This window comes from Stegodyphus dumicola, chromosome 4 (genome assembly GCF_044657685.1).
Source record: "Stegodyphus dumicola isolate Sdum_Otavi_A_Nest chromosome 4, ASM4465768v1".
In the NCBI taxonomy this organism is placed as follows: domain Eukaryota; kingdom Metazoa; phylum Arthropoda; class Arachnida; order Araneae; family Eresidae; genus Stegodyphus; species Stegodyphus dumicola.
Window position 1 is genome coordinate 168,393,787 of NC_140771.1, and position 20,845 is coordinate 168,414,631.

Sequence of the window (20,845 nt, forward strand, 5' to 3'; positions counted from 1 at the left end):
TTATAGATGATTTTATTCAAATTTTTAACTATTTTTTAAAATTCCTCTCTTTCTTTCTTTTTTAAAAAAATATTTGTAAGAGTAATTTTTTATCTTTGGCGTTTTATCGTCTGCTACTTTACTTTAACTTCTTTTAAATCGAATTGTCTAAAACTGAGAACTTTCGTTTGATGTGTATTTGAATTTTACGAAAATATTTTATGACATTTAATTTATTTCTAAACAAGCTGTTGCTTATGAAGTGGCTGATACTATCATCCATATTTTTAAAGCACAGTATATTTTTATAAAAACATAAGATTTAGAATAATCATTTTTATAAATTCATTATAAATTTATTATTAATTTATAAAGTAAGATTATGATATAAACATACAACCCTCTAGAGACCAAATTAATGGAAGTTCAATGGTTATGTAGAAATGATCTGCAGCTACTTAATGGCTGGATAAGTCAGCAGTTTCTGTGGGCAAGTAAGAATAATTATATAAACGACACCCAAATTCTGGATTCAATTAACAACGGGGGTACTATGTTTATTAAATGAATTAAGAAGTTTTTAAACGTAAAAAATCAACTCATTTTTTATCCTAAAATGTATTTTTATGCGTAGCGTATTTTCATTATATCCTTAAAATTCTAATTTAGTAGAAGTTACAAATCAATTATATTTAATTAAGGAATGACCATCTAAGTTTAGAAACAGCATACCGTAACAGCAATTCAATTATTGGCACGGTATCTTTCATGTTACTCCCGATTGGCAAGCTACATGACTTTTAATGAGTATTCGGGTTTTGCTAGTAACTTCACTTGGAAATCGTGCTTAAACTAGGTTAGTTGGTTATTTGAACATAGAAAGAACATGGGAGCTATTTGGTTAAGATGCTTTCTTAGAGAACCTTTGTAAAGAGAACCTAGAAAACTACGAAAACCAACCATGCAGCCTGGTTTAGACTTCGCAACAGACAATTGGTATTTAACAACCTTCAAGTTCTAGGCAACTGGTGAGGCTCCAATTAAATTTCCAATTTAATATTTTATTTGTAAATATTTAAAATATTGTTGTATTCTTAGACACAAAAAGCAGAATTTAAGTTTTGTTAACTCATTAGTAAACTACCAAGCTGTAGTCCAAATGAATATTCAATTGCTTTTGCAATAATTGTATTCACTTAGTATTCTTGGAATATGAGCTAAAGAAGGAATGTTCTCGGAAGATTAAAGAAGTGTTTAAATCCAGTGATATTAGGTTTGTCTTACAAGCTCAAAATCAAAACGATTATGCAATTTCCCGAGTAGTTGACTTGTAAATGGCTGTGAATTAAACAGGTGACTTTTAATCCAACTTTATTCAGTCAGAAAACGTATTCCAAACGTTTTGTATTGCATGAAAATGTATCTTTTCATTATTCAATAACCAATCGGAGAACCGCTTGTATTCCGAAAATAAGTATGTGTACTCAATCATCCTGCATGCTCTTCAAATTTGTCTTCTTGTGATTTTTTTTTCTTTCCCAAAAACTAAAGTTGCCTCTCAAAGGAAAGTTTTTTGACATTGAAGAGACAAAAGGAGTATGACATCTACTTGTAGAGGCATGCCAAAAACAGATCTCTACAAGCCTTCTCTTCCATTACATGTTGTGCATTCATACAAAAAGTTGGATCAGCGTAAATTCTATAATGTATTTTTATTACACTCTGATTACTTTATGTTAATAACTGGGTTACAGTTAACAAGTTAATAACTGGGTTACAGTTAACAAGTTAATAACTTGGTATACAGTGAATATATACTAAACCAGAGGTCATCAACCTATGACCCGTGGGTCACCGAGTGACCCATTTGGTAATTTCAAGTGACCCACTTTAGTTCCGAAAATAAAGTATAAGATATACAAACATTTTTTTCTTTTTCCCAAAAAAATTTTGTCGCAAAGTTATGAAGGTACCAAATTTGAATCCAGTATAACATATAAAAATATCAGTTAAAGCCCCACCCCCGCCTGACTGGATATGGAATCGGCCGATACTATGCAGAATGCACCGACATTGTCTGAACAAATTGTACCATTCCTAGACGCGCACCCCACCCCCGCCTGACTGGATATGGAATCGGCCGTTAGTATGTGGAATGCAGCGACATTGTCTGAACAAATTGTACCATTCCTGGACACGCACATCGTTATCTCAGTTGTATGTCAGTTATAGTTATAGCACGTGTAGTACAGTAGCACAATAATATTGACCTAGTGACCTAGTGTAATAAATATTATTATTTAAAAAAATTACCATGAACAAACAAAAAGCAAAAACTTTCTTTCATGTTACTCCCGATTGGCAAGCTACATGACTTTTAATGAGTATTCGGGTTTTGCTAGTAACTTCACTTGGAAATCGTGCTTAAACTAGGTTAGTTGGTTATTTGAACATAGAAAGAACATGGGAGCTATTTGGTTAAGATGCTTTCTTAGAGAACCTTTGTAAAGAGAACCTAGAAAACTACGAAAACCAACCATGCAGCCTGGTTTAGACTTCGCAACAGACAATTGGTATTTAACAACCTTCAAGTTCTAGGCAACTGGTGAGGCTCCAATTAAATTTCCAATTTAATATTTTATTTGTAAATATTTAAAATATTGTTGTATTCTTAGACACAAAAAGCAGAATTTAAGTTTTGTTAACTCATTAGTAAACTACCAAGCTGTAGTCCAAATGAATATTCAATTGCTTTTGCAATAATTGTATTCACTTAGTATTCTTGGAATATGAGCTAAAGAAGGAATGTTCTCGGAAGATTAAAGAAGTGTTTAAATCCAGTGATATTAGGTTTGTCTTACAAGCTCAAAATCAAAACGATTATGCAATTTCCCGAGTAGTTGACTTGTAAATGGCTGTGAATTAAACAGGTGACTTTTAATCCAACTTTATTCAGTCAGAAAACGTATTCCAAACGTTTTGTATTGCATGAAAATGTATCTTTTCATTATTCAATAACCAATCGGAGAACCGCTTGTATTCCGAAAATAAGTATGTGTACTCAATCATCCTGCATGCTCTTCAAATTTGTCTTCTTGTGATTTTTTTTTCTTTCCCAAAAACTAAAGTTGCCTCTCAAAGGAAAGTTTTTTGACATTGAAGAGACAAAAGGAGTATGACATCTACTTGTAGAGGCATGCCAAAAACAGATCTCTACAAGCCTTCTCTTCCATTACATGTTGTGCATTCATACAAAAAGTTGGATCAGCGTAAATTCTATAATGTATTTTTATTACACTCTGATTACTTTATGTTAATAACTGGGTTACAGTTAACAAGTTAATAACTGGGTTACAGTTAACAAGTTAATAACTTGGTATACAGTGAATATATACTAAACCAGAGGTCATCAACCTATGACCCGTGGGTCACCGAGTGACCCATTTGGTAATTTCAAGTGACCCACTTTAGTTCCGAAAATAAAGTATAAGATATACAAACATTTTTTTCTTTTTCCCAAAAAAATTTTGTCGCAAAGTTATGAAGGTACCAAATTTGAATCCAGTATAACATATAAAAATATCAGTTAAAGCCCCACCCCCGCCTGACTGGATATGGAATCGGCCGATACTATGCAGAATGCACCGACATTGTCTGAACAAATTGTACCATTCCTAGACGCGCACCCCACCCCCGCCTGACTGGATATGGAATCGGCCGTTAGTATGTGGAATGCAGCGACATTGTCTGAACAAATTGTACCATTCCTGGACACGCACATCGTTATCTCAGTTGTATGTCAGTTATAGTTATAGCACGTGTAGTACAGTAGCACAATAATATTGACCTAGTGACCTAGTGTAATAAATATTATTATTTAAAAAAATTACCATGAACAAACAAAAAGCAAAAAAGAGATTATTTCAAGATGTGTGGACAGAAAAGTATGGGTGTATCGAAAATGGTGACAAATTGATATGTACTTTATGTACAGATATAATTACTGACAGGACTTATAATATTGAGTGACACTTTTCTTCAAAACATAAAGATGTGAGTGAAATGGCAAATGAAGATAAATTTGAATACATTGCTAAACGTGTATTAAATTTTGGAAAATAAAATAAATTATTAAAGAGTTTTGTTACCAGCAACAATCACGCTACGTCTTCCAGCTTTGTTGCAGCTCTTAGAATTGGTACCAACGGAAAACCATTTACAGTTTACAGTTTTGAAAGCGAGAGACAGCGAGTTTTTGAAAAAACGCATTCATAAATTGTTCCGAACACTTATTTAATGACTATAAAAAAACAAATAATTGAGAGAAACAAAGAAATGCCATTGCCAACTAGAACATTCCAGCGTCACGTTGAAGATATGGCCAAGAATATTGATGAACAGGTCAAAAATGATTTGTTATCTTGTGACATAATTAGCATTGCAGTTGACGAAAGTACCGACATAAATAGTATTGGTAGGCTTGCAGTAATTATTAGATTTGCATCAATAAATAGCTCGAATGTTAATGAAGAACTATGCGTTCTTGCTTCAATGAATGACACCACCAAAGGCACTGATATTTTTTGTCAAGTACAAGAGTTTACAAATTTCAAAAATGGGCAAGTATTGGATTTAAAAAGTAAATTGTTTTTCATAATAACTGACGGTGCTCCAAGGATGAGAGGAAAAACTGTTGGATTTGTAAAACTAATGGAAAAAGAACTTGGTTGTTCACATTTATCGTTTCATTGTATCATACATGAAGAAAATTTATTTGCAAAGGCATCTTGTACAACAACTTAAGGATGTAATGGAAAAAGTTGTTAAGATCGTAAACATGATAATAGCGCGATCAGCATTAATACATAGGTGCTTTAAAGCTTTTTTGGAGGAAATTGAATTGAAATATGGAGATTTGTTATTACATTCTGAAATACGATGGTTAAGTCGGGGCAAAGTTCTTAATAGATTTGTAGAGTGTTTTGATGATATACAAATGTTTCTTCACGAAATCAGTGGAAATGATCTCGAACTCAATGATAAACAATGGTTTTTAAGACTTTTGTTCTTAACAGACATAATGAACCATTTTAATGATTTCAACGTACGACTCCAAAGAAATAACCACACAGTTTTGAGAATGTATGAGGAATGGAAGAGTTTTACTTCAAAATTGATATTATTTGAAACTGACATAAAAATTAAAAAATTTCATTTCAACATGAAAAAGAAAATATCGATGAACGCAATCTAATTATGTTTGAAACTTGGATTTCGGTCATTAAAAGTGAATATGAAAGTCGGTTTCAAAGTCTTAAGAAACATGGAGAAATGTTTACATTTATAAATGAAATAGAAGAAAATATTATAAATTTGCAGTATTTTGAATATCTAAGAATTGACAATTTTAGTTTAGAAATGATTGATTTTAAAAGTTCAACATTATGGACGGATAAATTCAAGAAATTGCGGAACGATTTGGAAAATACAGAAGATAATCATTTTCTCATGATATCAACATGTTGGGCATCAGTTCCTACGAGGTTTTCATCATTAAAAAAAATTGCCTTTGCCATTTTGTCCACATTCGGGTTCACTTATAAATGTGAGCAAATATTTTCACAAATGAAATTTCTTTTAAGCAAAAACAGGAGCAGGTTAACTATTGTAAATTCAGATGCTTGTGTTCGACTTAAAACGAATAACTATAAACCAGACTTGACTAAATTGACTTCATAAGTTCAACATCAGGGGAGCCATTGATATTGTAGAGAAAGTTTATAAATAAATTTTATTCAACTATGTTTGTAATTATTTTCTTAATAAATATATCTTATTATTTACTAAAATGCTGTTTTAATACGAAAATATCTCTGACCCAAACGTCTCTTTAATACTCGCATTTTGGTTGGTTTTGACCCGTGGCCAAAAAAGGTTGCCGACCTCTGTACTAAACCTTTTACTTCAGCTTCAGTAATTCGGAATTTTTGATGGAATTGTTGTCAGAACTAGGACATAGAAGATACGTCAAATTGAATATATCAATAATCCAATAAATTCAAGGTCAAAGTTTCAATATTTGATTTTCGGAGGGAAGGGAAATTTTTTCAGTTTTGGTCCATTATCCGAAGTATATTTGCTTCCATTCTTTATTTTTTCCATAAAAGCAAAAATCTTACGCATGGTATACATATAACGCATAGCTTCAATTAAAATTTAATAATATACAGGGTGGTTATAATTAAAGTTCCACTTTGAAACGGTCATAAAAGGAGAAGTATTGAATCAAATGTTATCAAATTTGTTAACCGTGTAAAGGAGGTGATAAGAATTAATTTTCCGTGAAAAAAAGAAAGTTTGAAACCTCACTATCAGGGGGAAAATGGCGGTGTATGCAATATTGTTAAACGAAATATGGATCGAAATCTAACTTAACCTTTTGTTACATGGGTTTAATATGTTGTATACACTTAAGAAACTTTGAAGTAAGCAAATTACCATTTAAAGGCATTAAATTCAATAAAAGTCGACTGCGCCATCCGTGTAAGGGAGAAATTCATCTGTGAAAACCACGAATTAGCGATTAGAAAATGTGAGATCGCAAATCACTCGTACAAGTGCGTACAATCTGGAAATTGTTTTCTTACAGATTGCTAATTTGTAATTTTTGAAGCCTGAATTCGGCCCTAAAACATGATGATACTGATTCAAAACGCTTTTAATCGATTTGGGCCAAAGAAATCTCTCATGTTATCTATCTAGTTCCATTGCATTCTCCTACTGCATTCGATTGCATAACAGTCATTCCACACCGTTTAGTGTTGAATGACAGCTAGTTTTATAACTGAACCATTTTTCTCTGAAGAGGACTCGACATCTGGACCACTGTGATTGCAGCTCACTTAGAGTCAATGTTAAAATGTTTCGTGATACATAAACTGCAGTAACGTGGCATTTTAGATACTACGATTTTTATGCAGAGCTGGGCCCCACCTCACGTGTGTCGCACAGTTACTTAGGCAACATTTCAGGAATGAACGTCTTATAGGCCGACACTTCCCCTCTTCCTACCAGACCTCAACCTCTGTGACTTTTGGTTATGAGGTTATCTCAAAAGCACTGTTTATGGTGATAATCTAAATAATTTGGCAGAAAAGAAAAATGTGATGCACTGACATGTCCGTAACATTCCTCCTGATATGCTAAGAGCTGCTGTTGAGAATGCAGTAACAAGATTTAACTTGCTTTCGGAAAATACTGGACGCTACATTGAACATGCTTTGTAACGCATTTCGGAAACGATTAAACACATTTTAAACTGATGTTTTCTCTGTCTTATTTCATTTAACAATATTGCATACAGCGCCATTTTTTCCTGGTGGTGAGTTTTTGAACTCCTTTTTTTTTTTTCCCTCGAAAAATAAATTCCCATAACCTCCTTTACACGATTCTCAAATGTGATAACATTTGGTCCAGTAGTTTTCCTTTTGTGACCATTTCAAAGTGGAACTTTAATTATAACCACCATGTAAATTAAACTTTAAAAGTTTGACAGTTTAGTTCAAGTCCCAGCTTTAAAAATATATATTCACTTATAAATTTTTGTATTAATCCTCTTAGAAGGAATGTTTTAAGAAACTAATTTTTCTCTCCCGTTATAGATTGTATAAAAAACGTGATCTTTAATATGATTTAGATTGTTTCAGCCGATATAAGAATCGGGTTACTCGGTGGTACAGAATAAACATTGTTGGACTGTTTTATTTCTTTCATTTAGTAAAAAATCTTTTAATTAAAATATTTATCCTTTGGACTTCGCTTTAAACTTTATTTATAGTTAAAATGACTAGAAAATGAAAAGCTGTCTTCAACTGAAACGCAATTCATGTAATTGATATTTAAAAAAAGTTGACAAGAATGTAAAATTTATGGAAGTCTAGCAACCGAAAAATCTTAATTTTCTTGTGTGAGCACTGAAAATAACTGTAGAAGGAAAGAAGAAAATTAGGGAGAAAAGTAAGCAAAAATTTGCAGGGAAATTTGGCTGTCTGACATACCAAGATGTTTAAAAAAGTTGGACACTTTTGAAAATACTTTCAGGATACTTCAAAGAATTTAGGTGTTCAAAGAGAAAGCACTTGGACGTGTACACCAGCAAATACCATCAATTGAGCAGTTAAAACAGAAAAGACAAAAATGATATCATTGCAGATTAAAGTGAAGAGCGATTGGTTTTTGACTATATGGTTGTATAAATTTAAATTGTGTTATAGAACATTATATCGTATCATAAACGGAGAATCCCATGATTTCTCAGTCAAATTATTTGAAGATTCAGGAGTTTATCCAGTGATGTATGTCGATGTCACCTAAATACTTTTTTTCCCTCCTGATGAAACAGCGGCTGAGCAGTAAAGTCGCTGAACACTGGTAGTTCGGTCCGAGGTTCGAATCCCATGAACGGGCTGGCTGCATGGACATTTTCGTGGTTTTCCCCATGTGTAACGTGTATATGAGCCAGTTTCCCTTAGAAAGTCCTCCACGAAGGAATCCCTTCCCTTAGGCAGATAGCCCTAGTCATAATTAAATAAACCAAAACCTCTTGATGAAACCAGTCTTTCCTTTTATCTCATACCTTCAAAATGCTTAGCCTCTAAAAACTGATAGTCTCTGATGAAATGGATTGAATTTGATTATTTAATTATGGCAAAGGAGGGCTATCTGCCTAAAAGGGAGGATGCCTTCGTGAAGAAATTTCTAAGGGAAACCAGCTTGCATACATGTTACACATGAGAAAATCCACGAAAACGCCCATGCAACCAGCCCGTTTACCAGGATACGAACCACCGAGTCAACTACCAGTGTTCAGCGACTTTACCGCTCGGCCGTTTGTGAAATGGAAGGCGATAACTTTATTTAAAATGATTGTCAGAAATACCAAGATGTTTCAAAAAGTTGGATGCTTTTTGAGTCTTTTTTTCCTCTCACACTCTATGTAATAATGCAAATGAAAATAGGTTGCCACATATTAAGAAATTTGCCAAGTGAACTAATTTTGACGCAAACTGAATAAAAAGCGCCAACATAAATTGTTGAATTTCTCCATAAATTTCGCACCAAATTTTACAAAATTTAATATTTAATCATAGTTTGAGTCGTAGAATCGAAATATGTAAAAAAATTGGTATGTTATTTCAGAAAACATCCGATTTTGTGTCAAAATACCTATGTTAGAATAGTGCTATATATAAATCTAATATATATCCTAAGTTGCGCTTTCGAGACATGAAGAACACAATTTGAATTTCATGAATCGTCCCAGTAGAACGGGAGATATAGCACTGTCCCCCCCTTTTTTTTTGAGCAGTGTACATTATAAATACAATGTATTTTATTAAAAAGTTTATTTGTATATTTATATAATAAAAAATTATGATTAAATTTGCTATGCTGAATTTTCTGAAAATTCAAATTTAATGTTTTACATCCAAAAATTAGTGCAGATTACAGACATTCATAGATTAAGTAGTCGCAAATTCTATTTAATATAAGGTTAAACTATTTTATTATGGCAAAATACACAAGGAGTATCTATCACAAATTTAACATGCTAATGCTTGAAAATATTATCTTGTGGTTCAGTGTATTTTTTCAGATTTTAAGTTTCAAAGTTGTAATCTTAAAGGAACTCAAAAGACACACTGGACGCACACTTATTTTCAAAAATGCCAACACACATAAGGGTATGTGATTCAGTGTACCTCACTGTACATCATTCAATCTAGGAAGCTAATGAAAATGATCAAAATATCAAACATAATTATCTAAAGCAAGCATTGAATGTTTTCTTCAATGGCATTGCACATGCTATTCAAAATTCCAAGCATCACTGCTTGGAATCCAAATTAGGAATCAAAACACAGAAAAGAATGGCACACACTCTTCATCTGAACTCTTTTTCAACCGAACTCTTTGATAACAAATACAAAGGCAAGGAAACAAATATCAGTATAAAAGAATTTCTATATTACAAACCAGTTGATAAAATTCTAAATGAAATAGGATAATAGACTAAGTACAAAATTGTTCAATTATAATAATACTAAACACAAATACATTAATAACTAATGAATTTTAAATCAAATTGTCTTATTTTACAAAAATACAAAATTATTCAATTATAATAATACTAAACACAAATACATTAATAACTAATGAATTTTAAATCAAATTGTCTTAGTCAAAAATGATTTGACAAAAAAGGAAACAGCATTTTGTTATTGTTCATCAGTCACTTTTAGCAGATATGTACAAAATTTGAATGTGTTCTCTGTAACCCTGTAGATGTTTGACAATGCATGCTTGTATATATTCTTCTGTTCCAAGTAACAGCTCGAGAGTTATTCCTTAATTCTATAGAAATTTGACTTTGATGATCATTCAGTCTATGGCTTTTCTAGTCTTTCAATCTTTAGACATTCTAGGAGTGTTCAAATGATACATAATCTTTAAGTCCAGCAAATACTGTTTCCACTTAAAGTCATTCAAGTGGAAACAGTATTTGCTTCCACTTGAATTGTATTTTTCACTTTGTATTCATTTTTCTTCTTGTCAAAAATTCTCTAAAATCTTTTCTATCCGTTTTGATGAAATTTAAGGAATATTTGAAATTCATTTTGCAAAACTGGAATAGTGTCATTGATTTTGCTTACGTCATTGTTTAGATGTGTCAAAGGTTTGATATTCAAAACCATTTCTGTTTCTGCCAAAATTGTTGTTGGTTCTTCACAATTATTTTCTCAATGGAACTTCTATAATATTACAAGATGCTCATAGAAACCTCCCAACCATGAAGCTCAATCAACCTTAAATTTCCAGGTAGTATTTTGAATAGCGATGAAATCTGAAAATTTAGAATCCTTTATAATTAAAAAAAAAAAAAAAAAAAAAAAAAAAAAAGATAGCTTGCAATTTGGCTTTCTTAAATGTTTTAGCATTATCCAGATAAAATACAGGGCAGTTTCCTCTTCGGCAACAAAACTTCTGAAGGCTAATAAAAAATATTTTATCAAGAATGATGTCTCCAGTTCTAAGTAGATTGCCTTTGCTACTGTGTTGTATTTTATATGTGTTGTGTACGTGCTCAATGATGATTACAAGATGTACACAAACATCGTTTATTCTACATTGCTCATCTACTATTCTATATTACAGTTATGGTTAAAGATAATAATATATACAGTTACAGTTACATATATAACATCTCCCTTTTTTATAAAAAATAATAATAGTAGTAAAATTAAACATATTCTTTTAAATAATAAGGTTTCTTAACAGTCCTACCAGATCGAGTGACGTAGTTATGTCCATTTGAAAAATTTGATGATTTGGTGACACAACACTTCTGTTAGATTTTGAAGGACTTACAGGCACATCTAAATTTGTAGTGCTCCTACTATTTTCATGTATCTCGGGTTCATCTATAACTTCATTCTCATAGTTGTTTTGTATTGCAAACTCTTCCTGATTAGTTCCTTTAAGAAGGTCTCTTCTGTTCCTTTCTACAATTCTTGCATCTGTTCTTAGAATCCTATATGAACGTGGTCTTTCTGCTTCTTCTATAATTTTCCCTCTTTCATAGTTTTTTCCCTTTCTCTTTTATGTAAACATGATCTCCTGTTTTCAGTGGTTTTAATGGTCTTGCATTCCTATCATAATAACTTTTTTGTAAGGTTTGTCTCTTCAGTAAATGTTGTTTAGGGTCTTCATATCGTTTAGCTTGGACAAAATTCTCTTTTATAGGCATCAATCCATTTACTTTTCTTCCAAACATCAATTCTGAAGGTGACTTAATTTCATCTGAAATAGGAGAGTTACGATATTCCAGTAAAACTAAATATGGATCCTTGTTGTCAACTACAGCTTTTTCTAACATTCGCTTGACAGTTTGAATATGTCTTTCAACCATTCCATTAGACTGTGGGTATTTTGGACTTGAAGTTCTGGTTTCAAAATTCCATCTTCTTGCAAAATCTTTATATTTCCTGCAATTATATTGTGGACCATTATCCGAATATACTATTTTCGGAATACCATGTCTTGCAAAAATTGATTTCAATTACTTTATCACTGCTACACTTGACAAATCTTCCAAATGTCCAATTTCAACATATTTGCTAAAATAATCTATAACTATTAGATAATCCCTTCCTTGAAAGTAAAAGAGGTCTGTTCCCAATACTTCCCATAGACCATTAGGTATTTCTTTAGATATCATTGGTTCTTTAGTATTAGCTTTTTGTAAACTTAAACATGTTTGACAATTCAGTACCAAATCTTCAATTTCTTTGGACATTCCTGGCCAATATAATATTTCTCTTGCTTTGATCTTGCATTTTACTACTCCTAAATGACCATAATGAATTCTGCTTAACATATCTTTTCGTAAATTTCTTGGTACAACAACACAGGAATTTTTAAATATTAATCCATTTGCTTCTGATAGTTCTTCTCTGAAGTTAAAATATGGTTTTGCCAGTTCTGGAACCATACATTTTTCATCTGGCCATCCAGTTTTAATTAATTTTCTTAAAACTTGTAGTTCTTCATCTTTTTCTGTTTCCAGTTGAAAAACTTCCATTTTACCATTAGACATTGGTATACATTCTACAACTAATCCAACATGAGCTTCTATTTCTCCTTCAAAGAAATCAGATCCTTTATCAGTGAATGATCTTGATAATGTATCCGCTATAAAAAGTTCTTTTCCTGGTTTATATTTTATCTCAAACTGATATGGCTGTAATCTTATATGCATTCTTTGTAGTCTTACAGGGCATTTATTTAATGGCTTTTTAAAAATTGATTCCAGTGGTTTATGATCACTTTCCACAGTAATATTTTTTCCAAATATATACTGGTGAAATTTCTCACACGCAAATACAATAGCTAAAGTTTCCTTTTCAATTTGAGCATAATTCTTCTGTGTATCTGTTAATGCCTTAGATGCATATGCCACTGGTAAATTATTCTGCAGTAAGACTGCTCCTAGTCCTTCTTGAGATGCATCTACAGATAAAACTACTGGCATGTTTATATCATAATACTGTAAAACTGGTTTATTTACCAAGACATCTTTTAGTCTTCTAAATGCTTTTTCATGTGTTGCATTCCAGTTCCAGATAACTTGTTTTTTCAACAAATCTCTTAAACATGATGTCAATTCTGATACATTAGGTATAAATCTAGAAACATATGTAATCATTCCTAGGAAAGTTTCTAATTCTTTCACATTTTTTGGTTGTTTTATATCTAGAATAGCCTTAATTTTGTCTTCATCTGGTTTTAAACCATCTTTAGAAAATATATGTCCCATATATTTCACTTCATTCAGCCCAAATTTACATTTATTTAAATTAAATTTAACATTCTTTTCTCTGGCTCTGTCCAACAACTTCTTTAATCTTGAATCATGTTCTTTTTTATCTTTACCCCAAACTAATAAGTCATCTATATATATTTGAACTCCTTCTAAATCACTAAAAATTTCAGAAAAACTTCTGTGGAAAACTTCTGGTGATGAACTCAGTCCATATGGCAACCTCAAAAAACAATATCTACCAAACGGAGTGTTAAATGTAGTAAATTCACAACTTAAATCTGACAGTTTAATTTGCCAAAATGCTTTGTTTGCATCTAAAATACTAAAGACCTTTGCATTTGTCATTTGAGATGAAATTTCTTCAAAGGTTGGTATGTGATAATGTTCTTTCAGTATATTTTGGTTAAGGTGCTGAGGATCTAAACACACTCTTAAATTTCCATCCTGTTTCCTTACTACTACTAATGAATTCACGAATTCTGTTGGTTGGTTAACTTTCTTTATAATACCATCTTTTTCCATTCTTGCTAATTCCTTTTTTAATGGATTTAATAAGCTAAGTGGAATTTTCCTACAGGGTTCTATTTTACCAACAGTTCCTGGTTTTAATTTAATATGATATGTATATCCAGTTAAATTCCCAGTTCCTTTAAACAAATCTTGATATCCTTTTAAAAGTTCTGGTAACTTTTCATTAGAATCAGGATTTGCTGTACAAATCCTTTGTATTAGGTTTAATTTTTGCAATGTAGGTAAACCTAAAATAGCTGGAACAGTTTTATCACATGCTACAACTTGAAATTCTATTTCATCCTTGTCCCCTTTTAAAGTTTCACATAATAATTTACATTTTCCAACTACATCAATTGTAGTACCATTGTAATTATTTAAAGTGACTTTTGATTTAGTCAAACATTTCTCTCTTAAATTTAATTGTTTAAATTTAGGCAATGGTAGCACATTACACTGAGCTCCAGTATCCAACTTAACAAATAAATATTTAGATATGTTTACTTTTAGTTTTTCAAACCATTTTGTTTTATTTTTAGAAAATGGATTTATATCTTCTACTGACCCTAAAATATATTCATTACCATTATTATGTAACTCATGCTCTAAATTATTCTGTACAACATTAACATTTTTAAAAGTGCACATTTTAGAAAAGTGATTTTTCTTTTTACAGTACAAGCAAATTTTATTATAAGCAGGACAGTTGTATAACTTATGAAAAGTTCCACATTTTCTACATGGTTTTGGATTATTGTACTTATTTCCTTGATAGTTTGAAGAAGATTTAGTACTTTGTTGCTTTTGTTTTACATGAAAGTCTTTCTTACAAGGCTGACTTTTTTTCTCTGAAGGTCGAAATTTATTATGTTTGATAGCTTCTATTTTATTTTCTTCAGTTAAAGTTTTCAGCTGAAGTTCTGCTAATTCAGAAGCTTTACACATTTTAATACATTTCTCCAATGTTAACTGATCTTCCCTTAATAATCTATCTTTGAGATTTTTATTTAGAATTCCACTTACTATTCTATCCCTTATTAAACTATCTTTTAATTCTGCAAATCCACAGTTGCTACTTAATTTCTTTAAATCGGTTAAGAAATCATCAAACGATTCACCTACATGTTGTGTTGGACAGAAAAATATATGTCTATCAACACTTTCGTTTGCTTTCGGTATGCAAAAATTTTCGAAAGCTTCAATTACTTTGTCAACATCCTTCTTATCTTCTTCACTTAAATTAAAAGTATTAAATTTTTCAAGTGCTTCTTCACCAATTGTATGCAATAAAATAGCTACTTTAATTTCAGGTGATTTAGTAATACCACCAGACGCTAACATATAAATTTGGAATTTTTGTTTCCATTTCTTCCAATTTTCGCTTAAATTTCCTTCGAAACTTAGATTACTTGGTGGCTTTAATCCATCCATATTTAATTTAGGACTTTAAGTAGTTTATATATACGTATTTTTAGCCACTTCCAATAAAAATAAACAACTCACTTACCAGGGTTTGGATTTCATAGTAAACAACTTCCCATGATGTTTTTGTTTAGAACATCTTTATGGAGGTTGCATGGTTCTTCAAAAAAGATTTTCTTTTTTAATCAACAACAGGCTGTGCCATGTGTTGTATTTTATATGTGTTGGGTACGTGCTCAGTGATGATTACAAGATGTACACAAACATCATTTATTCTACATTGCTCATCTACTATTCTATATTACAGTTATGGTTAAAGATAATAATAGATACAGTTACAGTTACATATATAACAGCTACTGCTTATACGAATATTGTAATATAAGATTTTTCTGTTTCTTACGAGCCTTTATCTAAAGAGGGTTCAATGTCAGTTCTAGAGGAGGCATATCTGAAATTCCATCAAGTGGAGCTGTAATTTGATGCATGGGTTTCACAGCATATTTTTTATTGATCAAATACTTTTTGATGACTTTCTTTAACAATTATTGATCTTTAAGAATTCAATATTTTTCCTTACTTTCACTAAAGTCATAGTAATGTCACCATGCATAACTGTTTCATATTCTTGCTTTACTAAAAGTTCTGTGAATTTTGAGTTCTTTATAAAGAGGATAGAATGTTTTCCATTAAGAAAGATGTCAGATTCCTTGAGAATTTTTGATGAGTCAAAAAAAAAAAAAAAAAAAATAAATAAAATCACCTATAATTTCAAGATTATTTGCAAATTCTATATTTTAGAACTGTAAAATTCTACTTGTATATTCTGAGCTCATATTTCTTTCACTCTTAGAATCTGTTTGGCTTTAAGTGTTCTTTTTTTTTAATTGAACTTCTAGCATTAAAAACAAATCTCAAAATATAAGAAGTGAATAATTTGGTTAAGCTGTTAAATCGATTTATGTCCAATAAATTCTTGGATTCTAGGGGATAGACATTCTGTGTGGTGCATTTTAAATTTTCATCTCAGTTCCAAATCTTTGTCACTCAAATGGAATCCATCAGCTTGAGGCCAGCAGTGCATAGATTCTTGCATTCCTTCCTTTTTAATTCCTCACCTGATATTTCTCTTCAGACAATGTCATTTGGTTTTCGTTCCCTTGGTGAAGAAACCCATTTAGTTTTACCATTTAGGTTTGGTAAATTTATGAAGCTTTTTGATTTGGTTTCTGAGAAATGGCTTGAATTTTGATGGGTCGTTTCTAATCTAGTGACAAAAAATTAACAAATCAGTATAAAAGTAAGGTGTTAAATTACATTTCAAAGTTTGGGTAACAAGTTATCTCAAGTCTCGCTGACAACAATGCTTCCCATCAATTCTGATGTAATCAAAAAAAGAGTTTTCATTGCAGCAACCTTGCTTTTCAAAGAGACAAAACTAGTACAGACATCATCATCCTTAACAACACTTAGATGAATAACTGTCCCATAAGATTTTGTGAAGCAGTTGAAAAACTGTAGATTTCAATTCGATCATTTTCTTTTAGGCAAGGTACTGAAATCTTATCCAGTTCATTAAGCTCATTACGCCATTTAGTTCAGATTGATTTCAGATTCAAGGAAATTCGTCATCCATAATATCACTCAAAATATATAACCTTTCCTGTAATTAAATGTAACTAAGGTGACACCCCTTGAACTGTCTTCATACTGGGCGGGAGGGCCGAGTGATGTCCATTAAAAATCCTCAAAAGAGGCATTTAACAAACTAGCTTGCTATGCTGGGAAGGACTCAATCCCACAATGCAGACTCTTTATAAGGCCGTCTGGCCTGTCCTTTCTGGCCATAGGAACTAGTCCATGTTAGTATACCCCCAGAGCCCTTACTGTCATAGTAAATTACTAAGTCAGTGTTTGCTACCCTAGAGGATCATTCCACAATATAATAATAATTGTCTGTCATGCTTCGCCTGTTTGGCAACACACAGACCAGTCCCAACTGAAGGGAATCCCTGAAGGGTTGGGTCACCAGTCAAAGTTCCCCAAGAGGTTAATGTATGCTAATCATGCTACTGTCCTGGAGCCCCAACTGAAATGGCAGACTTAGAAGTTTCTTTATAACTACTGCTACTTCCTGGGCATGTGGGGTTTCCACTCTCAGTTCCCTAGGTTCATCATGGTGGGTAACATGCATGCCTGAAGATCTGACTAGTCATCAAAAATTGCTCTCGTCAGTACTATGCAAGCTACCTTGCTCTACGGAACAGGACTTATGCCAACCCACCCAGACTGGGCCAGTGAAGCTTTGTCTCAAGTTATCTCCTAGCTAGGCAAGTGAAACAGCCAAGCTCATGATTTTAAACTCTGTGACCAAGATTGTTTAAGTACAAATACTAGCTAGTAGCTTCACAGGTTTTCCTGCATCGACCCCTGGGGGAACATTCCACTATATATCTAACAGCCAAAACTAATCAAGCACTTAATTTGAATTATAAATAAAGCAATAAATCTCAAAGGATGAAATATACAGCCTGTAAACTGTAGCAGAAAACCGTTTCAAATTTATCTGTTTCAAGAGAAAGGCCGTCTAAATAATGAGTATCAAAATAAAAACAGACCTTTTCAATGTTCCAGGCAACACCTAAAACCTTTAAAGAGGAAGTTGATTGGCCTAACAGTTCCCAGATATTTCCATTGATATGATTCCTTCTGGAACTTTCTTAATTCTTCAGAATTTGTTTGCCATTTGTGCAAATGCGTACTAGCTTTTTCAAATATCTCGATTAATTCCTTGTTTGTAACGAAAGTACTTTTTACATCTTCAGAGCCAAGAATTTAAAAACTTTTTAAAAAATATTTTTAAAATAATGGTAATAGTAATAATGGATACTACTAAAATCCTTTTTAAGGTGTTGGACTCTAATTTGAAGTTTTTAAATTGCAAGTTAATTGTGAAATAATCACCAGTGTACGTCAAAATCTGTGAACATGTGAGGTGTTGCCTAAGATGTATAAAGTGAACATCACCATGATAAAAAAGTTTGGGGGGGGGATCAAAAAGCAAAAAATAAAATGAAAATTAATTGAAAATAAAAGTTTATTGAATCAAAATAATATATCAAATAATTCATAAAATATAATATGCTAAATAGTTAAGATGTTTATTTTTCTTTCAGGATTCATCTATTTTAGACTTTATTGACAATGAAGAAGTAAGTAGTTCAAATTTACTTTTCCTTTATTATGTATATATGGGACTTTATAAAAAGTATAATATTTTTCTTTCCTTTTAGATACCTTATGATTTTCTAGATTTACTTATGGAGTACCCGGTATGTTATGTGCTTTATCATACTTCTGTGCTAGCATTGTAAGGAATTAAAACTTTCTAGATTTATAAAACTATATTAAGAATTTTCAGATCTTGAATTTTAAGCTTAAAAAAGAAATCTGATCTGTAATGACATAAACTATCTATATCTCACTTTTTCTTGAATAGTGAGATAGATTGCAGTAGAACATGTTAGGATATGAATGTAGTATTGCTAAGTCTATATAGAATATAATGATATTAAGTACACTTTATGCATTAATGTTATTTTTATATATGCCATTATCATTTGGATTATATGTCATGGTCATTTGTTACAATTTTCCAAATTGAAGCATGTTTTCTTCTTTTTAGTTATTGCTGGTAAAGAATAACCTTGATTGAAGTGGATGTTTAAATGCTGTCTTTTTCTGCTTGCATTACTTAATTCTAGCATGTATTGTGGCATAATTTTTGTGTCATTGCAGTGCTTCAGAATGGATAACTCAAAAGTTCCTTTTTGTCATATTATGCTCTGATTTTAAAAAAGGAGAAAATGGTAATCAGGTTGTTCATAAAATTTGTGCTTTATATAAACTAATTTCTGCTTCTTATGGCATATTTGCAAGGTGGTGTTATAAGGTATTTCTCTCACCTTCTTAGCGAGCCTTCGTGGTGTAGTGGTCTGCCTGCTGGGCGCATATTCCAGAGGTCCGTGGTTCGATTCCCAGCAAACGCGTTGCTAATTTTTCATGACTTCTGCTTCCAAAAAATACCTAATGTCTCTACAGTGTGAGACATTTAATCATGGAAATTTTAGCTTTGAAGAGGATACACATTCTAGACAATCCTTTGTAAACTAGGTATCCTTTGTAAGCTATCAAAGAAAATCCACATCATACAGTTCAGGAATTATCAGACCAACTAAATATTCCAAAAAGTACATTGCATGATCATTTAAAGAAGAATGGTTATGGAAGCTGCTATAATGTATAAATGCCCCATACTTTAACAGAGCAGAATGTGCTTACTTGAATTTCTTCATGCGATTCTTTGCTAAAAGAAATAAAGTTCTTATTTTGAAATAGTTCATTGCTGAAGAAGAGAAGGGGTATGATGCAATTATGTTACAAGAAAAAGATATGGGGCAAACCAAAACTCCTTTAATAACACTGAGAGGTGAGCTGCACAACTCCACCCCCCCAATATAATGTTTTATGTATGCTAGGACTACAAAAGCACTGTATGTTTGAATTGTTGCTACCAAATTAGACAATAAATTTGGAAAAATACTGTTCCCAAATAGCAGTTTTAAAAACAGAAATTGAAGCTAATTGCTTAGAACTGATCAATCGCTGAGGTGCTGTCTTTTAATATGACAATGTTCGACCCCACATTTCAATGAATGCAGACAAAGATTTATTGAGTATGGCTGGGATGTTTTGTTTCATACTTCATATTTGCTAGACTTTGTCTGCTTAGAATCTCTTCAGAATTCTGTGGATGTCAAACAGCAGCTTGATAACTTCTTTTCAAATAAATGAAATGACTTTTTTAGAAAAGGAATTTTCCATCTGTGAGAGAGATGGCATAGAATAAAATATTTCTCATGCAATGCAATGAAATTTTTTTAGATTTTTGGTCTACTTCATTTGAATTTATCATGAAAAAACCATAATGCTTTCCAGATGACCTAGTATATATAAAAATAATCAGAAAAACAGTCATCTAATGGGGCTGGTACTAGAGCAGTGGTTCTTAACCGGGGGGGTGCGGGAATGTATTTTTGGGGGTCCGGGAGAAGCCCCTACCTAACCATACAAATTATTAAATATTATTTATTAGATTTCTTATAATAAAATATTTGAAATCTGCAATAGTGTCCCCAATATTGAAGCTCATAAAAATTGGTAGCACCTAGCTCACTTATCGGCAAAAGACATAGGAAAGAGCCGGTGCCGATGAGCGTATACACTACACAACCAAAAGGCATGAAACGTTACAAACGAACGTGAACAGGCAGCTAGGTGACGGAGAAAAGAAAAAAAACTTTCTGGGAATACGAGCGGAGAACGTTATCCCAGCTTGCGCATGCGCTGAGTTCAATATGTGCTGCTCCAATGGAATCTACGAATTTGCAGATTTGTATCTGCATCTACTGCTCCTGTGTTAGGTTGAGTCAACTATTGTGTCTGCGACATGTGTATTGTGTATTCTGACTTGTCCAGAAACCTCTTGAGACT

At 32.1% G+C, this 20,845-nt stretch overlaps 1 protein-coding gene across 5 annotated transcripts in view; it reads left to right on the forward strand.

Annotated features, from left to right (window-relative positions):
* Positions 1-20,845, forward strand: part of LOC118190799 (transcription factor SPT20 homolog) — a 137,747-nt gene that overhangs the window by 19,491 nt on the left and 97,411 nt on the right. For all 5 annotated transcript variants that reach the window (XR_004758478.2, XR_015040826.1, XR_004758479.2 and 2 more), the window contains exons 6-7: positions 18,469-18,504; positions 18,586-18,624. Coding sequence is in view for 2 of the 5 variants with exons in the window: in XM_035361584.2 (XP_035217475.2) it covers positions 18,469-18,504; positions 18,586-18,624 (75 nt within the window). In the remaining 3 variants the exon portion in view is untranslated. The remainder of the gene's footprint in view (positions 1-18,468; positions 18,505-18,585; positions 18,625-20,845) is intronic.